At 45.7% G+C, this 13,264-nt stretch overlaps 1 protein-coding gene across 1 annotated transcript in view; it reads left to right on the top strand.

Moving 5' to 3' along the window:
* The window catches only part of LOC147668784 (alpha-2-macroglobulin-like protein 1), a 200,665-nt gene that overhangs the window by 70,940 nt on the left and 116,461 nt on the right, over positions 1-13,264 (top strand). Inside the window, exons 15-16 of the mRNA XM_086948432.1 lie at positions 1,656-1,805; positions 3,712-3,915. Coding sequence (XP_086804558.1) covers positions 1,656-1,805; positions 3,712-3,915 — 354 coding nt within the window. The remainder of the gene's footprint in view (positions 1-1,655; positions 1,806-3,711; positions 3,916-13,264) is intronic.

Genomic DNA, 13,264 nt, shown 5'->3' on the forward strand with positions numbered 1-13,264 from the left:
ACAAGAGTGCCCATTTTCATGTGCCTGCTAACAAGTATTACCAGTATCAGCAAGCACCAAAAGGAAAATAGGTTGGCAGTTTCAGATCTGGAAGAGATATTGCCAGTTCCCACAGTACCAGGTATCCAGGCATTGCTATTTGGCCATGTCAGTACAAGACATTGGCAGCTTCCAAAGGTATCATTAGCGCCCATGTCCATGAATGCACTCTAGCCCCAGCTCCATCCCTTCTTTCCTGAGACTTCCAGTGAGGCAGTGAAGACTCATCCTATGCCTCATTTGGAGAAGACCTTTGTGCAGGAGTGGTGATCCATGCACCATGTTTCAGTAGAGCAGCTCTAACCGATGCAAGCACACAGAAGGCAGTTCCTTGCCACCAGAGTGGCAACTAACCACTCCCAAACTCTGTCAGTGTTCATGACAATAAGGGGAGTGGAGGACCCTGACAAAGGCACAGCATCCAGATTCTACAGACAGCTTTCAAAATCTATGCAGACACTCTAATTTAAAAGGTTGGCTATTATCAGACACCTGCATAGGTATCGCAGGGTTCTTTAGGTGAGGTGTTTCAAAACCCATTCCTTTTTGTGGTTTTGACAAATTGCACAAGGAGAAAGGTTATTTGACTGTTAAAGGATGATTCTCTTATAGATGCCTAAGGTATGGGATCTGGATCTGCTGCCTGTCTGGGAGGCTAGTGACCATCTGCCTTTTCATGAGTCCTGGCGAACATACCTCCACTGTTGACCACATCCTACAGTGTTACTTTCTCAGTGGACTGTACTTTGCCAGCACATCACATTTAGAATCAGTCAATCTTAAAAGTTTCCATGGTTGCTTATTGACTAGGCTTCAGAACGCAGTATACAATGAGGACCGCTGATGGAATATCAATGCTGAAGGTTCACCCCCAGTTAAGCAGCCTTTGCTCAATTGTGAAACTGATGCTCTTGTCCTTAGTTGTTAAAGCAGTAGGTGTGTCCAAGTCTACGCGTACGTATTCTTTGGAATGTTTGGGATCGGATATGCACAAAGTAGTCCTGGGTTGGTGTCTGGTGCAGGAGAGGCCCAAAGTCTTTCCCTGGCCAACAAGACCTTATATGGTCAACCAGGCAGTCAAACTTAGTTTATTTCAGCCTTTGTTGGGGTGCTTGCGTAAAGACATCCTTAGAGGTACCAGGAAAAATGTCTTGCTGGGAGCACAGGACAATTTTAAGGCCAATCATTGCCATGCAAAAGCCACAGAAGACTACCGAGACCTGCTTAGAAAGGGTGGGAGGTGGAGGAAAGGGAAATAGGCTCTAAAGTTTGTGGTCAAGTAAGAAACAGTAGGATTAAAGTGGGCCTGGATGGTCAATGTAAAAAATGCCCTTTCCATGATGCTCCAACCTTCAATCCCAATGAAAGATCAAGGTATCTCAGCAGTAGTATGAACTTGGTTGATAGTACTACCTTTTTATTATTTTTGGAAGACCTAAACAGCGGCATTGGGGCATACATATTGAAATAGTTGTAATTATAAATAGTATGCTTAAACAGTCAAATATGCAGGTTGATCGACCATGCATAAGGGTATTGGGACTCTAATTTGTCATTATTCTATTTTATGCGGAGGCAAAGGCACACCTCTTGACTTCTGTGTTGGGTTTTTGTAGGTGACCTTGGGATTCTCTCAAGAAGAGGCATTACCTGGGGCTGATATCTCCCTTCACCTGCACTCGGCTGCCGGTTCTCTATGCGCTGTCCGCGCTGTGGATAAGAGCACAGTGCTGATGAAACCCGAGGAGGAGCTCACAAGTGAAAAGGTGAGTAATGCTGCTGCTCCAGCCCAACCTGTTGGCACTGTCAACAAAAGATACTGAATTCAGATAAGAGGCCATGAGCATATTATAGGCATAGGTTTGAAGTCCGCAACAAACACCATGGAATTTCGTTCTTCGCAGACATCTATAATTTTAAACGTTCCCTTAATCTGACATCCTTCATCTTTCATCACTCCCATCCCTTCTCTCTTAGCACAGCAGTCTAGAAGATAGTCACCGCCTATCATGTTCCATAATTGGCGGTCAATGAAGATAGGTTAAATGATGGGACACTGTGTCCACTCTCCCAATGCCCAGCACTAATCTGGCTGCAAAACTGTATTGTCTGCAGGATCCTGGTCAGGGATTGAGGCAGACCAACCTACAGAGACTTGCCATAGTCCAATAAATCCAGAAGTTGCACAGGCAACAGTTTTCTTGTGGACCTCAATGCAAGAAGCTGTTGATTGATTAGTTGGAGGCTTTAAAGTCATACTACAGTTGATACAATCTCAACCTCTTTCACCATCGCCTCAGCTGGCAGAGGGAAACACTTTATAGTAGTCGTCCAATGATTGGACAAAAAATAGTTTTTACTGCAAGCTACTAGGACCTCTGCATTGCACCGTAACATCTACTCTTTCAATCATTTGGCTATGTCCATTAAAGAACACTGAAAGCTCTCCTGGACAGTTTCAACTGAGGCGGTGCCCTCAGCTCGAAAGATCAAGCCGGTATTGTCCACCCATGGAAAGAACGCAAACTCAAAGGAACTAATGTTCACGCCTGCAGGTCTAACAATATTACTCATCCGCAGAGGGCTGATAGAAGGAACTGGTGCTTGTTTTTGTATCCTTGAGTGGGATCTGATTCTCCAAGGTGACTGCTTAGGTCCTATCTTTCAAAACCAGTTTGGAAAAATTCCTCTGCTTCTTCCTGTTATACTTCTACCCATATGTAATGGTGTTTTTATCCTAATGTACCTGCTGATTCATGAGCTGCGAACAATTAAATTTTTCCCTGTTTTAAAAATGCCAATAAAGTTGATTATCAAAAAAAATCCAGAAAGAACAGCATGATCAGAAAAGCTGGCCTACTGGTGTGGATAACTAGTGTTTAAGGCTCAATGAAGATAATCAAAGGTGCAAATTTGCAGTTAGTCTGAATCTGGCCTGCACCTGGTCAAGTTTATTGTTTTCCAAACAGCCTGGCAACTGACAACATTGCTCTTTGCAACTTGATGATTACAAAGAGAAGCTTCCACAAAATACATGGTTCAGACAATGGACCCAATTCACAAAAGTAATCTGACAAAATCCTTACTTTCCTACTTTCGGTATACACAAGGCATTTAATAGTAAAGTTAGGATTCCTAAATTTACTACTACTACTACATGCCTTTTGTGTATACAGAAAGTAGGAATTAGGATTTTGTCTCAGATTACTTTTGTGAATCAGGCCTAATAAGTACTTTTAAAATAGAAGCATAAAATGGAAAACACTATCTTTAAATGGAGAAACAAATTGACAAAAGTTCGAAGTGATTGACTTCAGTGTCTAGTATAAAGAACAGAAAACTATTGCTGTTGTATATTGAAGTGTACCAGACAATGCATATTGCAGTATTCTAGGCTTTTAATAATAATTTGGGAGCCTGTAAATTAAAATTATCTTTTAAAGACGTGTTGCTGGGGTCTTGTGAATAACCTGCCTTTGATCAGAGGTCCCTGTACTTGGGACCTCAAACCATCCATCTTTCTATCATGCTGTTAATAATGTCACTATAAGTCCTTTACTGAGTCTTGGACCTGTAATTCATGGCCACTCACCTTTTTACTGTACAGATTTTCTTCCCAGAAAAGCATCGGTTCTATTTTTGTCAGTGAGTTCCATATCTCCTCTCCTTTAGGTGTTCAACATGATCCGGCCTGGTTTTTTTGGGGGCTACCCTTACCAAACGGAGGACCAGCTGGAATTGTCGTGCCCAGACTACCCGTTCCTCCCTGGAATTATGCCCCGTCCTGCCGATTTGGGTCGGCAATTATCCCGGAGAAGGCGCTCCATTATGCCGTGGTGGCTTCAGAGGGACCCTGACGTGTACAGCTTGGTGCAGGTAAGTTGAGCGTGCACTGTGTAACCACTTCACACTTTCACTCAGGCTGAAGCCCTCACTGGGTGCAAGGAGCAGCTTGTATTCCAACAAACACTGCCTCCCACAAATGGAGCCTTGGAGCCCTCACTGAGCCCTGGGAGCAGCGTGTACACTTTTGCTGAAAGCAGGGATCAATCTCTATATCCCCTTGCTTAGTTCTTTGTCACTGAATGCAGGGAGCTGTCTGCATCAGTCAACTCACAGTAAATGCAGGGAGCAATCTCTGCATCTTCTCAGACACTCAACTCACTCTGAATTCACGGAGCAAGTGGTACATCTCCTCAGTCAACTCACTGGATGCAAGGAGCAAACTCTGCATCTCTTTGGACAGTCAAGTCAAAATTTACTTTTCAGCTAATTAAAGCCATAAAAGTACAACAACAAAAAAGAAAACACAAGAGCAGGACAGTCTGCAAAACATTATAATGCATAGATATACAATCCATAAACAGTTAAAATCCCACCGTTTTCACAACATGGAACAAACGTGTAAAATAAATAAACCATAAAACCATTAGACAGTTAATAGTCGCCATAAAATCCTGCTCAACACCATTCATAATCTGCGTCCCCCTTATTGAAGGCAACAATATAAAATACACACCATAGTGTAATGTGGCAGATCCTATAAAATTAGAACACATGTCATGAAAACCATGACAGGGAAAAAGCATGCTTAGATAAGAGTTCAGCCGACCATAACATGATTTAACCTGGGAGCACAAGATCAAAATTGCCCTACATACACTTGTTCATATTTACAGATCAAATAAACGGAAATTCATATTAACAAACTGCAACATGAAAGGAATAAGAATATGGTCTTATAAAAATTACGTAACATGATTAGAAGCAGTATCTACAGGCTGACTCGAGGGCAGTCTATTCCGAAGTCTAATCGCCCCCATTAGGAAACGGGCTACCCCAAAGCAGACCATAGGTGACTCGAGCATTTTTAAATAGACCAAATTCGGCCTGACCTGTACAATGTCACAACCTCTAAGCAAAGGGAGGATAAACTTTCTGCGGATTAGATTGTAATGAGTGCAGAAACATTATGTGAAGGGTATCTTGATCCGAGAAGTTGTCACAGGGGCAGGGATTTAATGTGCCCTTTTTAAAGTAACCTTTGGGGAAGGCAAGTAGCCAGGGAACCATATTCCATCTAAATCTAGTCAAAACAAAGAAGGTTTATTTATATAAGATGGATAAGGTGGCATCTGCTGGCCCGAAATTAATGTGACAAATCTTCTCACCATAGGTTTTTTCAATTCGTTCTCCTCCCTTAAACCTTTTCTTCAGTCCAGGAACTGCTGCTTCACATGCTTAATAGCCGATTTACCAAGGGCAGTAGGGCTAAAAAATAAGTAGGGGCAGCCAAGAATTTCCATCTGATCCCTAATGTATTTCCCCCAGGGAATCTCTAAAACCTTTTCGAAGGTAAGACAGTCTTGGATGATCAGTTGATTTAGATTTGGGGATAGTTGGGCCGCAATCTGATCAGAAATAAAACCCGCTCCCAATTCCTCATGTATATTGAAAATTGGGGTGGATGCAGGGACCGAGAGCAGTTTGCACATAAAAGCATTCTCTGCCCCTTGAATTTCTTTAACATCTGTATAACCCCAAACGTCACTGCCATAGGTCACCATAGGGACACACATGGCATTATAGATCTTCATAAGTGCAGGGAGTGGTTTTGATCCTATTCTTTTTGCAAAGTCTAGAGTAGCCCCTGATGCTCTAACACTTTTTTTTATGTGCACGCTGCATGCACCATGAGCATTGATCGTCAAATAGCACCTCTAAATAGGGAAAAGCTGGGACTTTTACTAACTCACCACTCAACTCTCACTGAATACAGGGAGCAATCTCTGCATCTCCTCGGGGACACAACTCTCAGTGAATGCAGGGAGATGTATGTGAATCTCGCAGTCCAGTCTCACTGAATGCAGGGTCTGTAAACTCGCACCGTGAACTCTCACTGAATGCAGAGTAATGTCTGCATCTCCTCGGATACTCAACTCTCACTGAATGCAGAGAGTAATGTCTGCATCTCCTCGGATACTCCACTCTCACTGAATGCAGGGAGCAATCTCTGCATCTCCTTGGACACAACTCTCACTGAATGCAGGGAGATGTATGTGCATCTCACACAGTCCAGTCTCCCTGAATGCAGGGTCTGTAATCCCCTCGCACAGTGATCTTCCATTGAATGCTGTGAGCAGTCTGTAATCTCCCTGCTAAGTCCACTCCTATTGAATGCAGGGAGCAATCTCTGCATCTCCTCACATATTCACCCCAATTTAGTGCACGGGACAGTCTGTATGTCTCTCCATTTACTCAGAGTGAATGTTACTGCTCTTGCTGAGTGGAGGGAGCCATCTGTACATCAATTCACACTCCCCTACAGAGGTAGAGCTGTCACTAAGTTTTGGAATACCCTATATGGCACCTCACACTGTCGCCCCTCAATGAGTGCCGGGTGCAGTGTGCATCACTTCACAGGCACAACCAGAGTGCTACAGGCCTCTCTAAGTGCAGAAAGCCATCTGTACATCACTTCACACTCACTAACAGTGTTAGAGCCTTCATAAAGGCAGGGAGTCCTTTGTACATCACTTCACACATTTACTAAAAGTGTGTCAATCCTCATTGGTTGCAGGGAGCCAGCTCTACATCACTTCACACTCCCTAACACTGTTCTGACTGAGTGTCTGAGCCATCATTTAGTGTGGGACAGTATGTGAGGGAATAAGGTCGCTTCATACGGTCACTGACAGATTTACGCGCAGAGATCAGTCATTAGTCAGTACTGACCCATGTCCAATTAAAGGATCTCTGGCAAGAGACTATACCTCTGCCTGATTGAGAAGAATGGGATGATACTGTCACAAGAACAACATGTTTGTAGCATGTGTCGCTGTAAACACACATGCTCTGTATACTCCTGCCACCTAGTGTTGGGCCCAGACATTTGCAAGTTGTTTTCTTTGATGAAATCTTTCTAGTAACGAGGTACAGTGGCTCCTCCCTTTGTTTGCAATGAACATGGGTATCGACTTCCTGTTAGATAATATTTTCCCACCATCGCGTTTGGACGTGTACTGACGGATCTCTGTGTTTGGCAACTTGCAGCACTTTCATTTGACCAATAGTTGTTCTACATTGTAGTGTTAAAGAAACTCATGTCAACAGTGGATCTTTGGCTCCACTTAGCTTTCAATACGTTGTTCCAGAGCCAATGGCCTTCAAAGGACACCTCATCGCCAAGGCCGTGGGCCCATTCCCAAGACTCCGCTGATCAAGAATGCATGCACAATAAAGGAAAGGACCCCCTTCCAGTACTGTCCCCAGTGCCACTTGAAATTTCTGTGGACCAACTAGGAACTGTGTAATCTCTGCCACTCCTTCGACCACGTCAACGCCATATGTAATGCTTGCCTCCCCTTGCAGTGACAGAAGACTCTTCAGTGCTGACTCCAGAGGAGGTGGGCACACCAAAGGATGCAGAGGCAGGAGCCAATAACACGCCCAACAGCTTTGGGGAAGGCAGTGTTGAAGCAGGGTAACACAGCGCTTCAGAGGCACAGACCCTCTAGTCATCACCCAGTGAGTAGGCAGTCTTCCCCACTGCCTCTGGTGCCTCGCAGCCACAGACGAAAACTTGTCCTGTGAGTATGGTCGGCACTGACATACATATCAGTCCAGCTCTATGGCCCCAGAGTTGAGGCACAGCACTGCTCCCAAGCGGGTCAGGTGTCTAGGCTGTTGCCTACAAAAATCCAGAGGGCTACCACCACCTTCGGGCTGTGGTTGTCACTGGCCGAAGTCTCAGAGCTGAAAATGACGCCTCCTCTAGTTATAAAGCCAGCTTCTTGTCAAGTCTGAAGATAGTCCACTAGTCTGGGGACGTTTTGAATGAAGGCCTCTCTCCCCCCATTGACAGCGAGACTTACGGCAGTGCCAAACCCAGTCTCAAACTTCTTTGGCCCCCAAAGCACACTTTGCAGCTGCAAGAGGAGTTGGATACATACCACAAATGTATACTGATTCACTTAGAGACTGGAAAAATCAACACTAAGCTGCCCCCAAACCACCAGAGACTTAGCCATGAAAGGTGAGGCTAATCTTCTAGGAGGAAGTTGCTATCGAGCCTCCACCATCTCCCAAGCACAAAAGATGCAGAGATAGTGGCTCTATCCCAGTCCATATTACAACTCTTCCAAATCCTATTCTACCACCTATTCCTCAACAACACCATCTCCACATGCATCACTTCTACAATACTCACCAGAGAAATCCTCCCACTCCTCTTACAAGGAGGGAAGTTGACACCTACAATGCACCTTTTGACCTGATGCCCACTAATGACCCGTCAGTAGGACAACTATAATCCAGGGGTGATAGACCCAGACCTCTACCCAGCTAGTCATCCCTCCCCAGATGATACCACAGTGTATCATAAAATTATACAAAGGGCATACAAATACAATAAGAGGGACATGCAGTCCTCCAGGGGCAAGATGACTTCCCACTGGAGACTCCCTCAACACCTTGTGCACAGTACAGTACAGTTCCTCCCTATGCTCAAAGACATCACAGACCTCTTCAAAGAGCTGTCAAAGCAAGGTCAGTAACCCCCAAGTGGACAAAAATAGAAGCCCTCTTCTAACGACTCAACTTATAAACCTGGTCATGTACCCCCTGACTCCCTAGTTATCCACACCCCAAGTAAGCGAACAGACACCCAGGCCACAGAAGATGCTCTTCCTCCTACTCCTCCTCACCCCAGACAAGGAGAGCAAGAAAAAATATCCAGTGGGGAATAGGGTAGCCTTGGCCTGCTCTCGCAATATGTCAGGGCACATTAGGATGACATGCAGGATCTCCTTAACCATCTCATACAGGCAAAGAGGCGAGGAATTGGTGTTGGAAGGGAAGGCCATCTCTAATGCCAAAATCTGTGGTGCCTTAGAAGCAACTGGCATTGAAGCACTGAGGAAGAGAAGGAGGTGGAGGAGGTACGATTCCATGCCTCCATTTTTAAACCTAGAGTGCCACCGCATAAGCTCAACCTACCCTTAAATGGCGGATACCTCTTCGCCCAGCAGGTTGACCAGATGCTGGAAAAATATAAAAAGGAAACAGACACCGCCAAGACCATAGGTGCCTTCCAAACATCTCCCCGCAGGGTATACTCCCATGCATTGTGAGGAAGATGTGGAAAACATCAGACCCTTATCTTAGTAGCCTCCACCTGGCTAGAAAGCCCTGGTACTCAGCCCTACTCATTCAGCCTATATGAGAAGCTTCCCAACTGGCCAAATCTGCTCAAACGATGGCCAGATCAGATTCCTAGATCTCAAGCAACTCAATCTAGTGATCTGGCACCTGAAGTCTTAGATTTGATAACCGGTCGCCCTCAGGAATGCATGAACATCCTTTGGGAATCTTGCAGGCCTACCACACATGCATGCTGCGCAGCAAAGTGGAAAATATCTTTCCTCTACTGAATTGACAATATGCTAGACCCCTAAACCCTGCTATCTAAGATATTAGCTACGTACTCGATCTTCAAAAGTCAGCGCTAGCCTACACCTCGATACAACTCCATCTAGCCTCTATAGCTGTATACATGCAAAACAGGGAACATTCCTCCCTCTTTCACATACCTGGAATCTAGGCATTCATGGAAGGCCTTAAATGCGTCTTCCAGGATTTCCCCCAGCACAACCTCAGAACATTAATATTCTTACCATGAAGCATAAATAAGGTGGCAGTGGTTTAAAGAAGCACGTCCAGCACCTCTGTCGTGTTTGCAAAGTTAACAAATTCAGGTATAGTGCAGCGTGCTCAATGCGGAGATCGTGCCACCCACAATATTATTCAATGCGTGATATAAAATTCCACGCATAAAACAAACAATTTCAATAGCGGAGCACTCCGTTTTTTACCTGTTAGGAAAGATGGAGTAATTTGTGGATACTCATTACAGTTCTACTACAACTGTGTGGATAGAGTGGACTGGTGTTTGAGCCTTGAAAAAGTCTCTTTTAGCGACGAAACCTGTGTCTGCTGTTCGGCTTTAATACCTACATGTCAACAATTTGTCAAACTAATCTGCTTATGATCAAGACAGTGATATATGGACTTTTCTACGTTTGGATAATACATTTTTGACTGCATGCCTTGCAGATGAACTTATAAGACGCGCAGTGCTCTGCTATTGGAATTTTGTTTATTGTTCTTCAATCACAGCATTTAAATATAGCGCACTACTCACCCGGAGGGTCTCAAGGCGCTGGGGTGGGGGGGGGTCCGCTACTGCTTTAACAGCCAGGTCTTGAGGTGCTTCCTGAAGGCGAGGTGGTCCTGGGTCAGGCGGAGGTGGGTCGGGAGGGAGTTCCAAGTCTTGGCGGCCAGGTAGGAGAAGGACCTTCCTCCTGTGGTGGCTCTTCGGATGCGGGGGACGGCGGCGAGGGCGTGGCTGGTCGATCGAAGTTGGCATGTGGGAGCGTAGAAGTTGAGGCGGCTGTTGAGGTATCCTGGGCCTTGGTTGTGTAGGGCCTTGTGTGTGAGGAGACTGAAGGTGATTCTCTTGTTGACCGGGAGCCAGTGCAGATCTCTCAGATGTCCGGAGATGTGGCTGTGTCTTGGGATGTCGAGGATGAGTCTGGCTGAGGTGTTCTGGATCCGTTGGAGTCTCTTCTGGAGCTTGGCGGTGGTTCCGGCGTAGAGGGCGTTGCCGTAGTCCAGACGGCTGGTGACGAGGGCCTGGGTGACCGTCTTCCTGGTCTCGGTGGGGATCCACCGGAAGATCTTACGTAGCATGCGCAGGATGTTTAAGCATGACGAGGAGACGGCGTTGACTTGTCTGGTCATGGAGAGGGAGGAGTCAAAGATGAAGCCCAGGTTGCGTGCGTGGTCTGTTGGTTAGGGTGCGCTGCCCAGGGCGGGGGGCCACCAGGAGTTGTCCCAGGCGGAGGGTGGAGATCCCAGGATGAGGACTTGTCCAAGTTCAGTTTCAGGCGGCTGCTCATCATCCACTTGGCTACGTCTGTCATCCCTTCGTGTAGGTTGGCTCTGGCGGTGGCGGGGTCGTTGGTGAGGGGGTCCATCGTTTTAGCCCTTCCATTATTGCTCATTCCAATATTTTTCATGGAAGGTAGCCTTCCTAGGTGTGATAACTTATTTGCAACGCATTAGTGAGCTGCAAGTCCTTACCATGCAAGACCCCTTCATCCAAGTCCACAAGGACAGAGTAGTGCTCAGTACAAACCTTAACTTCCTTCCTAGGGTGGTGTCCTCTTTCCACTTTAACCAGACCATAGTTACCAGTGTCCTGAGTTTCTTGTATGGCCCATTGTCGTTTTCCCTATCTTAGCCTAATTGTGCACTTTGTAGGTCACTTTTGTTTCATTCATGCTATTAAATAACATGTTTGCTTTTGTGCCAAACTGTATTCTCACACAGAACCAGCTGTTGCGATGCCCGCGGTACCAATACCATGCAACCACTAACATCGGAAGGTCATCTGCAGGAACGATGATCCGCAGAAAGCCCTCCTTCCCCTAAATGCACCCACACAGTGATGTAAACACGACTATGCGTCCATGCACCCCGGGGAAAAGGGTAGTGGATAAAATAGGAAACACTACTATGTAGACAGCTCCTCTAGTCCTGCTTCTGTTTCATCCAATACAGACGTTCATCAGAGTGTAGGAGTCTTCTACAAGGGGAACTGCATATAAGGATGAGACAAGGTACCAGAGGTTGGGTGACAGCAGAGAGCAACCTTTCACACCACACAAGGCAGAATATTCTCACAACTCACGTATAACATAGCATTTTTTTCAGTTGAAAGCAGAGGAGAATTCAATACCAAATATTAAAGGATACAGTCCAAAACCTCCTCCTGCTTTCCCTGAAGGTAATCAAGGAAGTACTGTGTGCAGTGGTGTAGAACCAGTAACCAAGGAAACCACAATACCAAAATCAGCAAGGTTGTTTTTCCAAAACAAACGCTCCTGGGCTATAAAGTAATAACAAAATCGGCAAGGGTATGCTCCAACTGTTATGAAAATGTGGAGAACAAGTAGAGGTGCTCCTGCGCGGTTCTCCCCAATTACTGGAAGAGGACGTTCACCCGGGCTCCCGCTCAGGGACTGGGAAACCTGCAGTACTCGAAAGGCTCTGGTTTCCTTTCAGCCCGTGGAAGGCCTGAAACACCGCAAAGTACGGTGGCTTGGCCAACAAATGGGAAAGCAAATACACTCTGTTTGCAGCACTCAAAACTGCAAACCGCTCGATGAGGGAAGGCGGAACCGGGACAAACTAAGAAACCGAGTCCCATTAAGAAACTCCTCGCGATGGCGATGCTACTACCAGCCTAGAATCAGATTGTCAAGCACTGAGCCTGTAAACAGGAGGGGCTTTGTAGCTCGGTCCGGAGCTTCCGCTTCTGGTGCAGGGAACACTAGGCTTCTGGGGTTGTAGTGCCTTGTGTTCCATTCGCCCCCCTGGTAGTCTCCGGGAAGTATAGCAATTAACATTCATACTGTGGCTAGATAAGGAACGGAAAGGGGTGCCCAATGTTCTGCCTCTAGGGGTATGAACCATGATCGCTACACCAGCACACGTCTTTGCATTTTATTATTTTCCTGGGATTTAGTGTGAATAGCCTAGGCATGGTCACACAACCTTGCCCCTTGTTCTCTTTGGGCAGACACTAGCACCTAGACATATTAGGAGAATGCAGCTGCTGTTTGGTATACGCATATCTTGTCATATAACTAGGGACTGGGTTCTGGAAAACAGACGCAGCACTCTTGTTTCAGGACCTTCGCTCTGTATCAGCTGAGATGTAGAACATCCACCTATGTATGCTAAGGTATGGAGTTTGCTACTAAGCCCAGAGATCTAAAATGTATAACCACCTAGCTTTAGCAGTGGGATAGGATTTAGGCAGATCTGTCAGATAGAATGACAGGGCTTTCTATTGTATATGGGTTATTAAGCATGCTGATGACGTTATTGACATGCATTAGTTTTCTAATTTTTGCACATTTTTTGCATCTTACCAGTACTAGTGAGAGAACGAAAGAGTGTCCCTGTTACCGCGATCCCTGAGAGGGCCGAGAGTTATGTTTTCGGGTTGCCAATCGCTTATCTCTCTGGAAAGGTTAGGAGGGCAATAGTCACTATGGCATGTCGTACTTTGGCTCATAGATACTTAATGTGGTGTGGTGACTCAGTCCCCTACATACTGATGTTCTATGGTCCCAAGCATAGTCTTGTTCTGATTAGA

Source organism: Lissotriton vulgaris, unplaced genomic scaffold (assembly GCF_964263255.1).
Source record: "Lissotriton vulgaris unplaced genomic scaffold, aLisVul1.2 SCAFFOLD_2599, whole genome shotgun sequence".
Classification (NCBI taxonomy): domain Eukaryota; kingdom Metazoa; phylum Chordata; class Amphibia; order Caudata; family Salamandridae; genus Lissotriton; species Lissotriton vulgaris.